A 16,793-nucleotide genomic window follows, 5' to 3' on the forward strand; every position below is an offset into this window, starting at 1 on the left:
GAAATTAATTCCAGGCCGGCGGGGTTTTTTTTTGTTGGAGCCGGGCTGATGTCGGTTGGTTTTAAAGGCTCAGATGCGAGCCAGCTCTACAGGTTCAAGGACATCCAGACAGTCCCGGGTGCCATGGACTTGGTGGACATTGTGTTGTCGGCTACGCAGCGAAGAACACCGACGGTTGTGCACCCGCAGTATGATATAAGTCGTATCCGGAGTTTTTACATGCGCAAAGTGAAGCATTGTCAGCAGGAGTATCACGACAAGTTCTCGGCGATTCTGTCTCAGTTTCCGAAGATAGATGACATTCATCCGTTCTACGCAGACTTGTGTAACGTGTTGTATGACAAGGACCACTACAAGATAGCGCTTGGTCAAGTAAATGCGGTGCGTAATTCGGTAGACCAGATGGCGAAAGAGTATGTTCGTTTATTGAAGTACGCAGATTCATCTTACAAGTGTAAGATGCTGAAGAGAGCGGCATTGGGTCGTATGTGTACGATCGTGAAGAAGCTCAAGAACTCGTTGGCATACTTGGAGGAGGTGCGTAGGCATTTAGGACGGTTACCAGGTATCAATCCCTTCAGTCGAAGTGTGTTGTTGGCAGGTTTCCCTAACGTGGGTAAGTCTACGTTTATGAACGTGTTGTCAAATGCGAATGTGGAGACTGCGAACTGGTCTTTTACGACGCAGTCGTTGTACGTAGGTCACTTTGACTATAAGTACCAACCGTGGCAGGTGATTGATACTCCAGGTGTGTTGGACAGACCTTTGTCTTCGCGCAACACGATTGAGTTGTGTGCCATCACGGCCATGGCGCACTTGTCATGTGCGGTTTTGTTTCTGGTCGACATTAGCGAGCACTGTGGTCACACCGTCGCAGACCAAGTGAAGTTGTTCCACTCGTTGCGGCCTTTGTTGCAACACAAGCCAGTAGTGGTTGTATTGAACAAGATTGATTTGCGCGGTGTCGATTCGCTAACGGCGCAGGAGCAGGAGATGATTAAGAGCATGGGTGAAGGGTTCGATTTAATTCATTTCGTAGCGTGTTCCACGTTGGAGAAGCTGAATTTGGATGAAGCAAAAAACAAGGCCTGTGAGATGCTGCTCTCACTGAAGGTCCAGAAGCGACTCATGGCCGGTAAGACTGCTTACAACACGTTGGATGAGTTGTACGTGACCAATGTGACGCCGTTGGCCGAGCGCCCACCCATAGGCGCCCCGCCCACCCGAGGGGACTTGGCTGCCCGTGACGAGATGGGAGACGAGAAGTTGTTAGAGAAGGACTTGATGGAGGTGGAAGGTGGAGCGGGTGTATATAATGCGGACACCCGGAAGCATTGGCAGTTGGAGGACGAGAGTTGGAAGTATGACGAAGTGCCGGAGATCCTTAACGGCAAGAATGTAGCGGACTTTGTGGACCCCGAAATCGACGCAAAGCTACGAGCTCTGGAAGAGGAAGAGGCCGAACTGGAGAGGACATGGGACAAGGACGTTCAGGCACCTACCCAAGACTGGTACGATGCACAGGCAGCCTTACGAGAAATTACCATTGAACGTGAGACAAGAAGACTTATGTCACGAATTAAAAACTCGAACAACCAGCGAACACAAGCGCGACAATATATGGATACCGAGGCCTTCAAACAACGCCTGGCACCCATGGGCATAGACCCCGAAGAGATTCTGGAACGACTGACCAAATATGAAAAGGAAACGACCACCATCCGTGCTCGGAGACAACTTTTCAAACCCGACAGAAAGACCGCAGTTTACGGAACCAATGTCGAGAGAAAAGTCGAACTCGAAAAGGATATACACCGCGTTAACAAAAGATATACCAAACCCAAGAAGTCTCAACCCAAAGACCAAATCAACGAAGCCGACCGATTCATCGGAGCCAAACGACCCAAACATCTTTTCTCGGGCAAACGAACCATCGGCAAAACAGACCGACGGTAAATACTTTTTCCATTTATACTTTACGTACATTTGTGCACCAGCTTTTCGGGGACCGGGACCTTTTTTTTGGCGGCCCTGCTCGTGATGTTCGATGGCGAGGGACCGATGGGATTCGTCTGACGAAGAGCACACGGGACGGGAGCGTGCTGGGCAGCAGCGCGCTGGGCAGCAGCGTAGCGGACGACTGGAACAAGAGCGAAGTGCGGCAAGGCAGACGGCCAAGCGGGTCCGGTTACAATGGTCCGGACCGCTTGGGTCGGCTTCCCGAGCGGGTTTGTCCGGTTCCCGAACAAGTGGCTCGGACGAGGAGGAGAGGGAGATAAAAAGGGTGGCGGAGGAGCACGGGCGGTTTCTGCGGAATTTACGTTGGTTGTCGGCTAGGTATGGTTCTCGGCATGTTCACGACCATTATGAGCTATTGGAAAAGATTGCAAGTGGAACGTTTGGCTCAGTATACCGAGCGCGCAGTCGAGAGACGGGTTTGGTCGTGGCGATAAAATCGTTTACAAGACATCCTTCGTTGGAAGCGGAAGGTATGTTGTTATCGTCACTGCGGGAGATTACCACGCTGATGGAGATAGAGCACCCCTCGCTAGTGAATGCGTACGAGGTTTGTATCGACCGTGAACGCTTCGGAGCTACGTATGTCGTGATGGAATACGCCGAACACGAACTTGGTTTCATCCTAAAATCAAGTCGAGACCTTACGTTCTCTGCCAGCGAGCGTAAGTGCTTGTTGCTGCAGATATTCAGCGCCCTGGAATACCTGCACCAAAGAGAAATCATACATCGAGACTTGAAGCCCGGCAACCTGCTGTACACTAACCACGGCTGTGTCAAAATCTGCGACTTCGGATGCAGCAAAACCCAAGTGAATCAAGCTTACACTGCCGGGAATCGAACCACCACCGAAGGCCAGAAGACAGTTGGCAGGGGCCAGGTGGCGAGTGGGGTTCAAGGGGCCACTGGGGGAGCGAGGGGGGGGCAGGGGGATGACTTGTCTCCTTTTCCGGGTCAAAGTCATCTCTCTGTTCGAAGCGGCGGAGATGACACATACCATGTGGGCACGTTGTGGTATGAGGCCCCGGAAAGCCTGATGGAGCTACAGATGACGACTGCCAGCGACATGTGGAGTGCCGGCTGTATAGTTATGGAGATCCTGACCGGATGTCGCCCTATCTTCTCCGGTTGTAGTTCGCGTTTAGAGGTACTCAACAGCGTTTTCGAATTCTTTGGTGTCCCCTATGACTGGCATGAAATGAACGCGAACATGAAGAATGTTGAGGTCCAAAATTTAATCAAGGCCCGACAAACGATTGAGCTCAAGTTCATCAAGGGGTTTCGGGACGGCGGAAATGACGGCGGCGATGGCCATGGTGCTTACCGTAGACTGATTAGCAGCAAGCTGTTCGACAAGTGCTGCACATCCGGGGTTGAGCGGAGTTGGCTCACTGCGCAGTGCCAGGATTTGGTTCTCAGACTTCTCACAGTTAACCCGAACAGCCGTCTGACGGCCACGGAGGCATTGCAACACCCCTATTTCACTGAGAAGCCTTTACCACAAAAAAATCATTACATGCCGAAAATTAAGGAGACGAATCTTAGCGGTATGCACTCACAGCACACACTTGCCGCACAACGGCAGCCCACCACACCTGCAACCTTTCAGCGGCCGAAAGGGAACGATACGCGGAGCGATCTGACGAGCGCGCGGTAGATCCCCAAAGATACTTGGCGCAGCTCGCTAGTAAACCCTGACGAGCTGCGCCAAGTATCTTTGAAAGTTATAATTCGATTCCGAGTTCGATGACCTTGTTATCGAGCATTCCCAAGAGCTTTTTAATGGAGATAGATATATGTAGCGTGTTTCGAATTTGGTTTAGAACCTCATTGGACTTGGATTCGCGTAAATTGTTGGTGAGTAGAGTGAAGCAGTCGGCCATACAGGTGGCCTGATGCTCTAATCGGTCAGTCCATTCTTTCCTAAATGCGATCAAGTCCTGACGGTTCTCTTCTGCAGTTAGCTCATCTACATATTCGATAGCCATAAGTATATCCGTCATAAAATCATTATCTTCTATGTTAGAATCCTCCTTAAGAAACTGACGGTCATACTTCAACTGACACAATAAATCTGCTCTACTCACAGGGTTCTTCAAAAGTTCATAACCAGATCGGAGCATACTACTATGATGGGTTGCCAATCCACTTTCCTGACTACTACCACCGGCACCAATAACTCTATCCGGATGTAATTCAATCATTCGTGAACGATATTCTTTCGTAATTTCATTCAGAGGAACATCATAAGATAAACTCTGATTCTCCAAACTAAAAGGGAACAGTTAAGCTGAAGCGATAAAGCTGGAACCGGGAAAGGCCGAACCGCTAGGGTAGGAACAACCAGGAGCTGGTCTGTCTCAGGAGGAAGTCTGTCTCAGGAGGAAGTATGTCTCAGGAGGAAGTCTGTCTCAGGAGGAAGTCTGTCTCAAGAGGAAGTATGTCTCAAGAGGAAGTATGTCTCAAGAGGAAGTCTGTCAGGAGGGAGAGTCTTCCAGAAGGATGGAGGAGTGGGGATTACCATTCGAAAGCAGTCCATGGGTTTTTGAGGTATCTGGCAGACAGCTGGGGTGGTGCGAAGGATTTACAGCTTTGGCAGAGCGTTTCATATGACTTGAGCCAAGCCTGACATTTTCCGCATTGATAATCAGTGGCAGACCGATTGCTAGGGACCGCACCGGTCGATGCGAAAGCCCTGTTGGACAACCACGCTGGCTGCTTTCTGTCACGATGCAAAGATCGACCCAAACACCCCGGGTCAGAGAAACTGGGTCCGTTTATGTTGCCGTTGCCGCGAGTGACCAAGTTGGCCGCGAATCTGTAAGTCTTGGGAGCTTTTCCCACGAAAGGAACAACGACCATCAGTCAGTTAAAACTTTATAAGAAAAATCGGCGGGCCACTAAATAATCGGCACTGTATGGGGTGGATTCGAACGGTGTGCATGGGGGGTGGATTCGAACGGTGGGCATGGGGATTCGAACAGTGGCCTGAAGTAAGTGGAAAACCACCTGGATGTCTGTACTGGGATGGGATTAATTGACGCTGCATGGCGTGGCCTGGCATCTTGTGTGGGTTCGGTTGATCAAGAGTACCATACTGCTGGGTGATGGTGAGTGCTCGACAACGAGCGCTCGACAACGAGCGCCCGACATTGGCGTTATATATGGCGGGTAATTTTTAATTTTTGTGTGCTGAAAAACTGAAAATGGATGGTTCTGGTAAAGCTGGCAAGTATGGTGGCAAAGTCGGAGGCAAGGTTGGCGGGAAGTTGGGTGGAAAGGGCAAGGCGAGCTCGGGTAAGTCGAAGAAGGCCCCTACGACCCGAGCTGCCCGGGCTGGTCTGCAGTTTCCGGTGGGTCGTATCCACAGGATGCTGAAGCTGCGCGTGCCCGCTGACGGTCGTGTAGGGTCTACTGCGGCCGTGTACGCCGCGGCCATTTTGGAGTATCTGACAGCCGAGGTGCTCGAGCTGGCGGGCAATGCTAGCAAGGATCTCAAGCAGAAACGTATCACACCCAGGCATTTGCAACTCGCCATTCGAGGAGACGAAGAGCTCGACCGACTGATTAAAGCTACCATTGCCGGAGGCGGCGTCATTCCGAAGGTGCAAAAGATTTCGGAACAAGTCGAGGAGGGGCTCGAGTCGCCGCTGAACACATACATGCCTGCACCGACCACCAACGACATCACCATTCCACCTGCCACTGTTGCACAGCCGCAACAACCCGGCAACAGTCTTATCTAACTCCGACTGAACCATAACACGGACTGCCGCACAATACGGACTGCCATCGAGCCTGGACATAAATAAATTGCTGAACATTATAATTGATTGCTGGATATAATAGATTGCTGTCACAAAAGCAGGTTCTTCAACATGCCTTCCTTTTTACTTCGGGACATAATCGATTATACAAATTGAGTCTCCACCCGATCCAGCACGCGCGCGCGCCCGCACACGCGCGTGCACACACATGTGCGCACGCTTTTTAAATCAGAATTGTCTTACATTCTAGAGCAATGCCGTTACCTTAAAATGTAAGTGCCGCATCTAAGCTCCCTTCCACAGGCAGTTCCGTTTGCGAGGCAGCCGCCATTGGGACTTGTTGGTCATGGGTGATCATTGGATGGGCATTCCGCACTCTTTCTCTCCCGTGAGGCGGCCCTCGTCGCGCCGTCTTCTTGGATAAGCCTGCCTTCTTCTGCTGGAAGAACTGAAGAATTACCGAAGGGCGCGCCAGCAACTGGTGCCGCGTTAACCTGGCTCCCGGTTGCTGCACGGTCATCCCGTCTTCGAATTTCTGCATGAAAGCTCGGCCGTCGCTCACGTTCCAGCTACCGTCAGCGTCTTCATCGATCTATGGAGAAGCAAATCGTATTCGACTGAACAATAATGCACATTATCCAAGTGACCATTGTTTGCGAGGTAAGAATGCTGGCGGGGGGTGGAACGCTGGAGGGGTAGACTGCCGCTCGGGTAGAATGCCGATACAGTCGAATATCGGTGAGTAGAACGCCGGTGGGGTAGAATGCTCGCGGAGAAAGGATTACAGGTGACGGGGATGGAAGTTATCTTACCCGCAATCCGACTGGCTGTAAGGCGCTGCATAAAACTGACTTGGTAGAGAACGTTCGAAATCCTCCGGAATTCAGAATCTACAAAATCCAGAATATTCACCGGGAAGAACTGGGGGCAAAGCCGGGGAGAAAGAAACTCACCGGCAACCGGAGGGAGGCTAGGGACTGTTAGGAGGAGCGGGTCGACTTAAGAGACGGGTCGACTTAAGAGACGGGTCGACTTAAGAGACGGGTCGACTTAAGAGACGGGTCGACTTAAGAGACGGGTTGGGAGGAGAAGAAGAGCCCTTACGAGATCGCCTGTGGCGGCTTTCGCAACGAGTACGTCGGTATCTTTGAATGAGATTACGACGTCGTTATTTTCGCATTTTGTAACTCGGCTAGTGTTTAGAGCCACTTCAGCCGGCGTCAGCTTATTCGAGGGCTGGACGAATTGGGTGGGCATAGCTATATATTGTGCAGGAACTCCGGTCGCCTTTTTTGGAGGGTCCTTTCGCACGGGAGGATCCCGCTCCACTCTACGAACTGGCCCGTTGTCCCGTCGCCGTGCCTCCCCTCGGGGAACGTTCCGTCGTTTCGGGGGAGCTTGGTCATGACTTGTAGCTGCTTTTTTGGCGCTGGCTGCACCTATCAATTGATCCAGGGAAAAGTCCAACCTGCTTGAGTCCATTTGGAAAAATTAGAATTTAGTATTCCTCTGCTGAGCAACAGCTTCCTGCTCAATTGCAACGTAGTATAAGCTTCCTCTAAGTATTAGTCGGTACGATAATGATGATGGGTAGATAGGCAGGCGAGGTGCAGGTGAACCAAAAAGGGTACATTATTATGAGTGAACTAACAAAAAGAAATACGCCAGTATAAATCTGCCCGACCGACCTCAATAGACAGCAGCTGTCCGCCGCCAAACAGTTGACAACGGCTCCCAGCGGACTAATATAGGATCAGAAAGGAAAGGCTTGGAGCGAATGTGTTGAAGCAAGGTGTTGAAGCAAGGTGTTGAAGCCACAGTGGTTGGTTGTAATGGAAAAAATTCCTTAGTTCTCCATGGACTTCTTCACGGGCTGGTAGTACTTGAGGGCCAACTCGTTCTTGTTGGTGCTGACGACGCGGATGAAATCACGGATCTGGTTGCGGCAAAGATACTTCTTAGTCAAGAACTACAAAATAAAGTAGTAAAGACATGAACCCAATGTCGCTCCATCCTAGATTCCTCCAGCATGATTGAGACCATAGGGCACACACCACACCCCAGGCTCGTAGGGGCAGTAACCGCGCGGTAAAGACCGTACATCTCACCCATATATATAGTATTGTGACGGCGACACTCAGCTCAGCTCAGCTGCCGGGGTGCAGTTGGTACGACTTAGACTGTGTTCAAGTGCTTACCTTGACATATCTCTTGTTGAAGGGGAGCTTGGCTTCCAAGGCAATCTTGTTTCCCTGGGCAGAGATGGTGCAGTATCTGGTGGTCACGCCAGTCTGATAGTTGGTCTTTTGGAAGTTTCCGGTCTTGCCATCAATTTTAACTCTGTCGTGCAAGAACTGACGCAGGTCTTCAGCAGACATGAGCCCATCAGCTACCGGGGCTTCGCAGTCAACCAAATATGTGACATAGGTGGGGGTTTTGACAACCTTCTTAGCCACGACCATTGCTTCAAGAAAAAATGTCCCGGCCCGACACAAAAAAGCCTCTTGTGCATCGTTTTGTCTTTTATTTTTTGGCTCCTGGCATGTGTGCGCCAGCAGCACACGTGTGTGCGCTTGATGAATTTGCTGCGCAGCGCCGTGATTTGGGCCGCTTTCGCGCTTTCCGTGCATGCGCCGCCTCCCCAATGCGCCCGGATCCGACATGACACCCAGCCCGCTATCCCGGGCCATCGATTTCGATGGCTATGGAATCGCGCCCCCGAACCGCCACTGGATCTAGGGACTGAAACAATGCGTGACATAATGGAGTCTCACGCACAGCAATGTCGGGAGGGACCTTACTGGAAATCTCTGCTATCCAAATACAATGTTCCTCATTATGTTTTCGGACCAGTGAACCAAATGTATATTGATGTATTTGAGCCGACACTTTACAGCAGGCTGCTTGTGAAACTTCATACCCCATTATACGCCGCTGGCCTGTGTGCCACCTTCGTCCTCTCCGTTGGATTCACGATATGGCTGCAGCAGCTATTGGAAATTGAGGCCAAGAATCAAATGGTGCAGACACCGGACTCGCTCCATCGTGTCGACACGGGCAGCACTTCAGCAGAATAATCGCACTGCATCGCCGGCCACCGTTATTCATCAGTGACTGTTATTCGATCCGCTTGGAGTTCGGTGAGCTCGAGAATTGACATTCCAAACTTTTTCGTGACCATATCCTGAAATAAGAATAAGATTAAGATCAGATAAAGTGCTTACTCCGAGGGCCTGCGTCTGGCTTTTCACATCCCCTGGAGCCTGTTCCAGTTCGTTAGCGAATTCGATGCTTTCGAGTGCTGCGGCAATCATGAAGTTCCCCTTGGTGATATCCGCCTTGACGAAGTCGTCTGGCGTCTGCTGCAGTTGCAGGGTGAGATTGAGCATCCAGTGGTATCCTAGACGGCTCTGGAAGAGATCGTCTGCGAAGGGGCAGATGAGATAGTACTGTTTCATGTGTTCAAATGCCCCGAGATTCGCCCCAAGGAGGAAGGTGATGTATGCTAGCTGCAGTTCCCCTAGCCAGAGGGTCTGTGACGGAGACAGCTGACAGGTATCAGCAACCATTTCCCAGGTGTGAATGTCCACTGGATGCATTTTAGCTTCCTTGGCGCGACTATAGCACCAGTCGATCCAGGTCGCAACTCGGCCGGACGAGTTGAGCGCCGACTGAGACACCAGCCGGGGGTCACTGGCTTGTTTGACATCCTTCGGGGGCACGTTCGTCCAATCAAGCTCGCCTTGGGCCAGTAGGCCCACTAGGCGTTCATCGCAAGACTCTGGAGCGCTACCAGTCTTGGCCCTATTCTCAGAGTAAGGAAACTCGTCTTCTCCGTCAGTATCATCGTTCTCGTCGCTCCCGACGACGGGGTTCTTCACCGGTTGAGATCCCTGACCGTGGGGCTGGTGCTGGTCAGCGGGTCTGGTATCGTATTCTCGGAGTCTTTTGTGCTGCAAAAGTCGCTCTGACTGCACCAGCCGGATAATAGGCGGCACGATTGCATACGTCAGTGCGTGCCAAGTTCGCTCTGTAGGGGATGTGTATATGACGGCCTTCCGCAGCAGGCTCAAGTCGTCATGGCCACTCTGATATCTTGCTACCTCGTCTTCATCGTTGACTCTCAGAAACAACTCTAGCCCACGGTCCCACTTGTACACAACCACTTGGCGCCTTCGGAGCCACAACATCTCACCCTCCTTCAGTCCTTTCTCGGGCCGTTCCCAAGACAAGAAATGGGGACCGTTTAAGATCCCGCTGATGCAGAAACAGTCCACATCATCAGGCTTCCATACAGTAAAATCCAAACCGATTAACACGTCTTCCGGCATCTCCAAGAGCACCACGCCGCCTCCATCCGAGGCCTTGCTGTCCATTCGCCTGGTTCACAATAAGTCTGCTTTTTTTACCCCGAGATGGACCTTTTTCTCGCGCCCACGAGACACATAGCATACACACGACACATAGCTTACAAATGATAGATAGCTTGCACACGATACTTAGCTTGCATGATGCCTAACAGGGTAGACCCGCGGCCCATGCGTGATGCACAGCGTATACCTCCAAGGTGCTGTACCCAAGGTGTTGTGGGTTGGGGATGCGTGGAGATGGAGTCCGGGTAATTTCTGGGGACAAGATTTCGATGGGTGCTCGGCCGCTGCAGTGGGCGCTCTGGGTGGGCGATGCGGTTAGGCCGTTGGAGGATTATGGTGGTCAGCCCGTGATAGTGCCGGTTTCGAAGAGTGAGAATAGTTTGTCGCCGACGATTTTGCAGTCGGTTTCAGAGGCGAAGGTATTGGCTTTCCACGCGACTGTGCGACTGAGCAAATTCAGTCGGCCTGGGGAGAATTTGGACTGGCTAGGAGTAGAGAAACAGTTGGGAGAGGCGGTAGAATGGAGTGTGTATGTTGGTGCCCGAATGTTGGTCGTGAACCCGGTGGAAAAAGTGCCGGAGAGTTGTTACGTACAATTTGCGCGTGTGCTGTTGCGTGTCAGTTGCCGGTCACAGGAATGCGAAATAGTGCTACGCTGTCGTTTCCTGGACGAATGGAATCTGTGGTACGTGATAAAGCAACTTGGCGCCAGTTTATGGACTGCCGATACCAATTCCGTGAACGCACACAGGGGTATCAAACGTGTGTGTGTCTCCCTCGACGCACACTACCCAAACTGCCCAGACCAACTGTTCCAGAACATCGCTGCACGCTGGCTAGGCGAAGACGTCGCCATGCTGCTGTGTACCACCACCGCCTTCAAGGCCAATCAACAGGGCCTCCCCTCTATGGTCAAACGAAACCGGCAACTTGTAGAAACCTTCCTTCGCAGGGACCTCTACGTCGTCCTCGAGATGCCCGCCGCTGGCAACTCTGCCACGACCCCGGCGGCAGACACGGCGGCTGCGACCATAGTCTCGGCGGTAGCGGCGACCACAAACACGGCGGCTCCTGCCACACCGGGGGCTGCCACGGCGGTCGTTGCCACAGATTTCTTGATTCAAGACGTCAGGAAGTACATCGAACAGACGGTTCTCTGGCTGCAGTACACACACCACCAGCTGCCGCCTTTACTCCCGACAGAAATCAGCAGGGGCAGCCACCACGACTACCTCCAGGAACCACTCCAACCGCTTGCCGATAACCTGACGGCGTATACCTACTCAGTTTTCGAAGAAGACCGAATCAAGTACGACCTGTACAGGGCCGCTATAAAAGAACAACTGGTCAACCTGCTGCAGAAGGCACTACTGGACCCCTCCCATTGTCCGGCTGCGCATCAGCAGCACGGCGGTCGTCCTGACCTTGTGGCGACCGGCTGCACGGCGACCGGCTCCCCGGCGACCGGCGCCGCGGCCACGGCGACGGACTCGGGCAGCGGTTCCTCCGCTGAGAGGTTTACTACAGTCCACATTGCGTACCTCGGCGGTGGGCGTGGGCCTCTGATGCAGGAGTGTTTTGACGCGCTCATGTCTCTGGGTTGGCGGCGCGACGAGACTGGGTTCTTCTACTTGGCTCCAGATTCTACCTCTTTTCCGGCCGACGGCCCGTCTCCGACCGGAGGCCTGCCTCCTACCGGAGGCCCGTCTGCGGCATCCCCCGTTCCGGCCAGCAGTACCAATCAAGTGTCCCCCGTCCGGGCAGTGCGTTTCTCCTTTAGTGTGGTAGAGAAGAATCCGTGCGCCGCGCTGGTGTTACGACAACGTGTGTTGGCGGATCCGTGCGAGTGGTGGCGCGATGTGGAGGTGGTGGAGACGGACATGCGTGAGTGGCGGCCGCGGTTGGGGGTGGACTTGGTGGTATCGGAGTTGCTGGGGAGCGTGGGTGATAATGAGCTGAGTCCGGAATGCCTGTGGCCGGTCTACCGCTCTCTGACACCTCAGGGTGCAGTCGTGCCTTTAGAGCACACCTCCTATTTTGCGCCCATTGCCGCCTCTAAGCTCCACCGACAACTCGCCACTGAGTCGTCCGCAACTGGCGCCTTCGACGCCGGCTACGTCGTGGACCTCTACAATTACACAACTTTGGCACAACCCGCACTCCCCGCTTTCCGCTTCTCCTACAAACCCGACGCTGGCGGGCACGGACCAGGTGATGGAGTTAAGGGTGTAGTGGAGACAGAGACAAAGGACCGGGATGTCATAGCGCATTACCGGAGGGTGGACGAGTTCAATCGGTTCGCGAGACTGCGATGGACCATACAATCTCACGGCGAGGTGGTGGAGTGTCACGGATTTGCGGGGTACTTTTCTTCCTTGCTATCGCCCAGCGTGATTTGCTCAATTGCGCCTCATGATGAGAGTAGAGACATGGACAGCTGGTATCCTCTGTACCTGCCTGTGGAGCGGTCTCTAAGGCTCGAAGACGGGGATGAACTCGAGCTGCATATTTGGCGCGTGTGCGATATAAGTCGAGTGTGGTACGAGTGGCTGGTTCAAGTCCAGCGAGGTGCCACAATCTATTACATATCCCGAATACACAACTGGGCAGGTTGTGTTTGGAACTTCCGAAAATAACAACTTTTCTTTTGTCACTCACTGATTTTCACCATAGATGAACCTCCATGATCTCACTATGCTCGTACACCAAGAAATAAAGGCACCCACACTCATGCTTCGGTCCATCATCGAGGAAGTGCTCGTTGACGTCGGACGAAAAGTTGCGAAAGGCCATAACCCCTTATCGATCGCGAACGACTATTCTTCACCGTGCCCCTATGGCTATAAAGATATGGGAGTTGGTATTTGCAAGATAGACCCAACAAGTCCAGGGACAGTCACCAATGGAATGAACTCAAGAGGTACAAATCTGAAGGTCGATGCAAGCTGTAATGAATTGGATCTGACAAATCTAGGAATTGTAGCCAGATTAGACTTAGCGCACACATGTGCGTTGGAGTGGATTAGTCCAAATTCTAACTCAAGATACCCGTGTCCAGAAGGCTGGAACCTCGATAACGATCGGATATGCAAGTCTGTGGTTCCGGCAAAGTATTCATGCGATGAGATCCCGTATAGTCCCTTCCAGGATATTCGAATGGTAAATTCTTTAATTTGTAAAGCGCCCCTAATTCAAGATCTCTACGGAGAAAGCTCGCCTGCTTGCCTTAAAGGTAGTTGCGGGCTGTTCGTCAAGGAGGGGACCGGCTCAATTGCGCTAGACGATCCCACTCCATGGATCCGGGGAGGGATTCGAAGCTATGATCATTACAGTTCTATTGCGGACTCATTTCTGCAACAGATAAATGGTCTTGATTACGACCAGCTCAAACAATTGGTGGAATCTGGCGCAAGTGAACCGTGGTTTAAACAAGCAGGAATTTATGTTAGTTCGGATACATCCGTTTGCCCACAAGGCTATTCTCCTATTGAGCAGGCTTCTCGGGTCTGTATATTTACCGGCGGAGGTACCAATGGAGGTACCAATGGAGATACCGACGGAGATACCGATGGAGAGCAGCTAACGCCTTCCAAGTGTCCTTTAAGCTTCCGTCAACAAGATGACATTATACTCAAGACTCTCCTTTACGGCATTTGCCAAGTTAGGACACCACCCACTCATATACAGCGACCCCGATTGATCTGGCTCGCCCATATTGATCTGATCTTATATCCCCCGAACCACCACATCTTTTCCACCACTCCTTTACCGCCGAGTTCCCTCTTTTTTTAGTTTACCGATTCGCTCACCTCGGAAGCTTCTCAGGGAGACGCCACATTGTCCGAAACCACGTTGGGTCGCCACGACTCCACTGCTGGCGTCCAAATACCTTTTGGTCAGCGACTTCACATGTCGGCAGATATTGGCCCCGTCGAAGACAACACGGGAGAAGTCTATACCGGATTGCCGAATGTCCAAGACCCGAATATCAAATATGACAACCTCATCTTTGAACCCCCTCTTACGTACGACGCCCTGCGTGCCAGTGTCTCTTCCCCCCTCACACCCTTCAGTTCTACTCATGCCTTGCAGGTTCCTCGACTTGAAGACGATCCAACTGCCGCTTCATGATTTTGGGGTATTTCGTTGGCCCACGTTCACCAAGAAAGGAATATACAAGAGTATGGCGCTACTAAGTGAGAAAGAAAGGTTCTACGTAAGTATACTGAGTTGCACTGCTTATGTGCAAGCACGTGAGTGTGTGCGGTAACTATGAGTGTGTGTAGGAAGACGATGAGGCTTGCGAAAAAGACTTCGATGCGCCGTGTCCAGAGAGTACGTTTGTATGTCACTAAAAGACATTTCCTCCTGCCGTAGAGTTCGTGAAAACAGGAGAGAATATGTGTACTACAATGGACCCTCGAATTACTCTTCTCTCTTCTTGCCCTACTAAGGGCTTCCTTCTCAGGGCGCCGAATCAAGACTTATCGATCCTAGAGTAAGACCGAGGAGGGAGTAAGACAGAGGAGGGAGTAATATCTTGTAGAGAGTTGTGTGGAGTTCGATGGCCGTGCAAATCTTGTCAGCAGGACTTCGTTAATAGCATCTGCCCCGAAGGTTACGAGAGGTCTGGTGATGTATGTTTGGCTTCCGACGTTCTTCCTGCCAGCGCACCGACGGCCTTGGAGATCGAAGAATGGGACCCACAGGACCGGCAAGAGTGGTCAAATGCGACTGGGATTCCCTGGCCCTGTTTGGATAGTAAGAGCTGCAAGAGAGATTACAGCAACCCATGTCCGAAAGGGTTTATACCCTTGTCTGTCAAGAAGAGCTTCTCCGAACATGGATCAATCTCACCAACGGGAGGGACGGCGACGGAGGAGACGAATACATTGACCGAGGAGACGAATACATTGACCGAAGATACATCGATCGAAGATACGGCGACCGAGGCAGCTCCTGCTGTGCCTGCAAGTCCTGCCGCCCCGGCCTTTTGTATGTCTGCGCACTACAAGGGGATTTGCTCTTCATACTTTCCTTCTGACGGTTTAGTTATGAAAGAGTTATCTCGGATATACCATGAGATGTTTAACAAGAAATTGGCAACAGAGGATATCACAATATGGGTCGTACCCAAAACTATTGAAGCGAAGTTGAGAATGACAGCTCTTTGTGGTGTGGCCTGGGGTTGTCATAGTGACTGCACTCCGAATTACTTCATCCCTTGTGGGTATGGATGGAGAGAGTCGGGTAAGAAGTGCATTCGACATCATAACGGGGCGACCAACTACTGCCACCTTGACGAATAGTAATATCCCCCCCCCCTCCTCCCGCCACTCCTCCTTATGTACCACTACGATGTTAGCGCTTGGTTCAGCTTAAGTCCACTTGGTTCAGCTTAAGTCCACTCTGTTAAAGCCCTTCAGATTTGAGTGTTCTCGAACGCCGGCATCTGGCCAACTCGTGCGGTGTGCGATGGACCTGCTTGGGAGAATGCGAAAAGGATTATGCACAGCCTTGCCCGAAACGCTGGAACGCAAAACAGACACTAAACGGAAGAACAGTGTGTGAACCAGGTCTCCTTTACTCCGGGACGTTCTACGGAGAACTGGACGTGACCTACATGAACGAAAAGTCCAAACGCGCATTTGCAAAACAGTACAAGGCCCCTTGGCCATGCGTCGCGGCCGGTATTCTAGGATCCATAGGCAATCTTCTTTAAGGGAGGCGGTATATAAAAGTCCTGCAATTCGGCAGAGTGGGACATTCCGGAAAGGCGAATTGTGCACGAAAAACATGCGACAAGAACACGCAGTCTTCCGACTATCGCCCACCCACCCAAAATGCTCTCCACGCTTGTGACATGTGAGCGGCTCAGCACGCGTCGCCCAAGGTGGTGTGTCAGTGGGCGAGGTCGGCTTTCAGTTGTTATGTCTCGCCCGCCGAAGCTTTTTATTAAATACAGAGGTAGCTAGCAGCCGCAGTGATGCAGATTAGCAGAATCGATGTCGAGGACTCCTCGTACGACGCAGGCAGCACCACACCAGCAGCGGACCAGTTCGACACAACACAAGGCACGCTCAAGACAAGACGTCTCGTCCCACACACAGGAGCGCAACGAATTTCTACACCACGGGATTTTTTCACGTTCAGTAAGGTGGTTGCTAACTCCCTTCATGACTCGATAGACAGGCACCCGTCCCAAGAACCAAAAATACACTCGTGGTTGTGTGGTGTAATGGTAAGCACTGGAGACTCTGAATCTCCCGATCTGGGTTCGATTCCCAGCACGACCTAATTTCAAATGCTGATTACGCGTTTGCGTGATAATAATGTGAAGTGATGCGCTGTAAAAGATTAGTTATTGTCTTGTTTTGTTAAGGGCTACTAGTCCGGTCTCAAAAAGTGTGTGTTTGTACACACACGGTATCTATAAGGCTATTTCACATTATGCCCTCCCCCAAAGAGAGAATTAGCACTCGTGAAATTCAAAATGATCAAAGAGTGTCGTTTCTTTTTTGATTTGGGAAGCAGCAATGGAGGAGAATGGATGAGACGTTCATGTTTCTTTCGATTCTGAGTATGTTCCATAATCACAGGTTCTGGTAGGTCGGCCCGTTCTGAAGGAAGTTGTGTT

General features: G+C 51.7%; 10 protein-coding genes and 1 non-coding gene across 11 annotated transcripts; 8 read left to right on the plus strand and 3 right to left on the minus strand.

Moving 5' to 3' along the window:
- Positions 1 to 48: 48 nt before the first annotated feature.
- GNI_161150 (nucleolar GTP-binding protein 1) lies at positions 49 to 1,956 on the plus strand (the record flags this gene model as incomplete). Its single annotated transcript, XM_011134745.1, has 1 exon — positions 49 to 1,956. One exon carries the CDS (start codon positions 49 to 51, stop codon positions 1,954 to 1,956), a length of 1,908 nt encoding a protein of 635 aa, XP_011133047.1.
- Positions 1,957 to 2,047: 91 nt separating this feature from the next.
- GNI_161160 (protein kinase) lies at positions 2,048 to 3,673 on the plus strand (the record flags this gene model as incomplete). Its single annotated transcript, XM_011134746.1, has 1 exon — positions 2,048 to 3,673. One exon carries the CDS (start codon positions 2,048 to 2,050, stop codon positions 3,671 to 3,673), a length of 1,626 nt encoding a protein of 541 aa, XP_011133048.1.
- Positions 3,674 to 3,740: 67 nt separating this feature from the next.
- GNI_161170 (putative Co-chaperone HscB) lies at positions 3,741 to 4,878 on the minus strand (the record flags this gene model as incomplete). The annotated part of the gene is made up of 2 exons (XM_011134747.1): positions 3,741 to 4,287; positions 4,538 to 4,878. The coding sequence occupies 2 exons, from the start codon at positions 4,876 to 4,878 to the stop codon at positions 3,741 to 3,743; spliced, it is 888 nt and encodes a 295-aa protein (XP_011133049.1).
- A 344-nt stretch (positions 4,879 to 5,222) lies between these two features.
- Positions 5,223 to 5,762, plus strand: GNI_161180 (histone H2A; the record flags this gene model as incomplete). The annotated part of the gene is made up of 1 exon (XM_011134748.1): positions 5,223 to 5,762. The coding sequence occupies one exon, from the start codon at positions 5,223 to 5,225 to the stop codon at positions 5,760 to 5,762; it is 540 nt and encodes a 179-aa protein (XP_011133050.1).
- A 1,867-nt stretch (positions 5,763 to 7,629) lies between these two features.
- Positions 7,630 to 8,245, minus strand: GNI_161190 (60S ribosomal protein L22; the record flags this gene model as incomplete). The annotated part of the gene is made up of 2 exons (XM_011134749.1): positions 7,630 to 7,752; positions 7,982 to 8,245. The coding sequence occupies 2 exons, from the start codon at positions 8,243 to 8,245 to the stop codon at positions 7,630 to 7,632; spliced, it is 387 nt and encodes a 128-aa protein (XP_011133051.1).
- A 288-nt stretch (positions 8,246 to 8,533) lies between these two features.
- On the plus strand, positions 8,534 to 8,860 carry GNI_161200 (putative transmembrane protein; the record flags this gene model as incomplete). The annotated part of the gene is made up of 1 exon (XM_011134750.1): positions 8,534 to 8,860. One exon carries the CDS (start codon positions 8,534 to 8,536, stop codon positions 8,858 to 8,860), a length of 327 nt encoding a protein of 108 aa, XP_011133052.1.
- Positions 8,861 to 8,883: 23 nt separating this feature from the next.
- On the minus strand, positions 8,884 to 10,293 carry GNI_161210 (AAR2 protein; the record flags this gene model as incomplete). Its single annotated transcript, XM_011134751.1, has 3 exons — positions 8,884 to 8,967; positions 9,008 to 10,163; positions 10,256 to 10,293. The coding sequence occupies 3 exons, from the start codon at positions 10,291 to 10,293 to the stop codon at positions 8,884 to 8,886; spliced, it is 1,278 nt and encodes a 425-aa protein (XP_011133053.1).
- Positions 10,294 to 10,425: 132 nt separating this feature from the next.
- GNI_161220 (methyltransferase) lies at positions 10,426 to 12,792 on the plus strand (the record flags this gene model as incomplete). Its single annotated transcript, XM_011134752.1, has 1 exon — positions 10,426 to 12,792. One exon carries the CDS (start codon positions 10,426 to 10,428, stop codon positions 12,790 to 12,792), a length of 2,367 nt encoding a protein of 788 aa, XP_011133054.1.
- A 37-nt stretch (positions 12,793 to 12,829) lies between these two features.
- Positions 12,830 to 14,511, plus strand: GNI_161230 (hypothetical protein; the record flags this gene model as incomplete). Its single annotated transcript, XM_011134753.1, has 4 exons — positions 12,830 to 13,816; positions 13,949 to 14,181; positions 14,249 to 14,372; positions 14,443 to 14,511. 4 exons carry the CDS (start codon positions 12,830 to 12,832, stop codon positions 14,509 to 14,511), a joined length of 1,413 nt encoding a protein of 470 aa, XP_011133055.1.
- Positions 14,512 to 14,568: 57 nt separating this feature from the next.
- GNI_161240 (hypothetical protein) lies at positions 14,569 to 15,465 on the plus strand (the record flags this gene model as incomplete). The annotated part of the gene is made up of 2 exons (XM_011134754.1): positions 14,569 to 14,654; positions 14,703 to 15,465. 2 exons carry the CDS (start codon positions 14,569 to 14,571, stop codon positions 15,463 to 15,465), a joined length of 849 nt encoding a protein of 282 aa, XP_011133056.1.
- A 915-nt stretch (positions 15,466 to 16,380) lies between these two features.
- GNI_161250 lies at positions 16,381 to 16,452 on the plus strand. The gene has a single exon. It is a non-coding gene; the product is annotated as a tRNA-Gln (tRNA).
- The last annotated feature ends 341 nt before the right edge of the window (positions 16,453 to 16,793 follow it).

Source organism: Gregarina niphandrodes, assembly GCF_000223845.1.
Source record: "Gregarina niphandrodes unplaced genomic scaffold scaffold00049, whole genome shotgun sequence".
NCBI lineage: Eukaryota > Apicomplexa > Conoidasida > Eugregarinorida > Gregarinidae > Gregarina > Gregarina niphandrodes.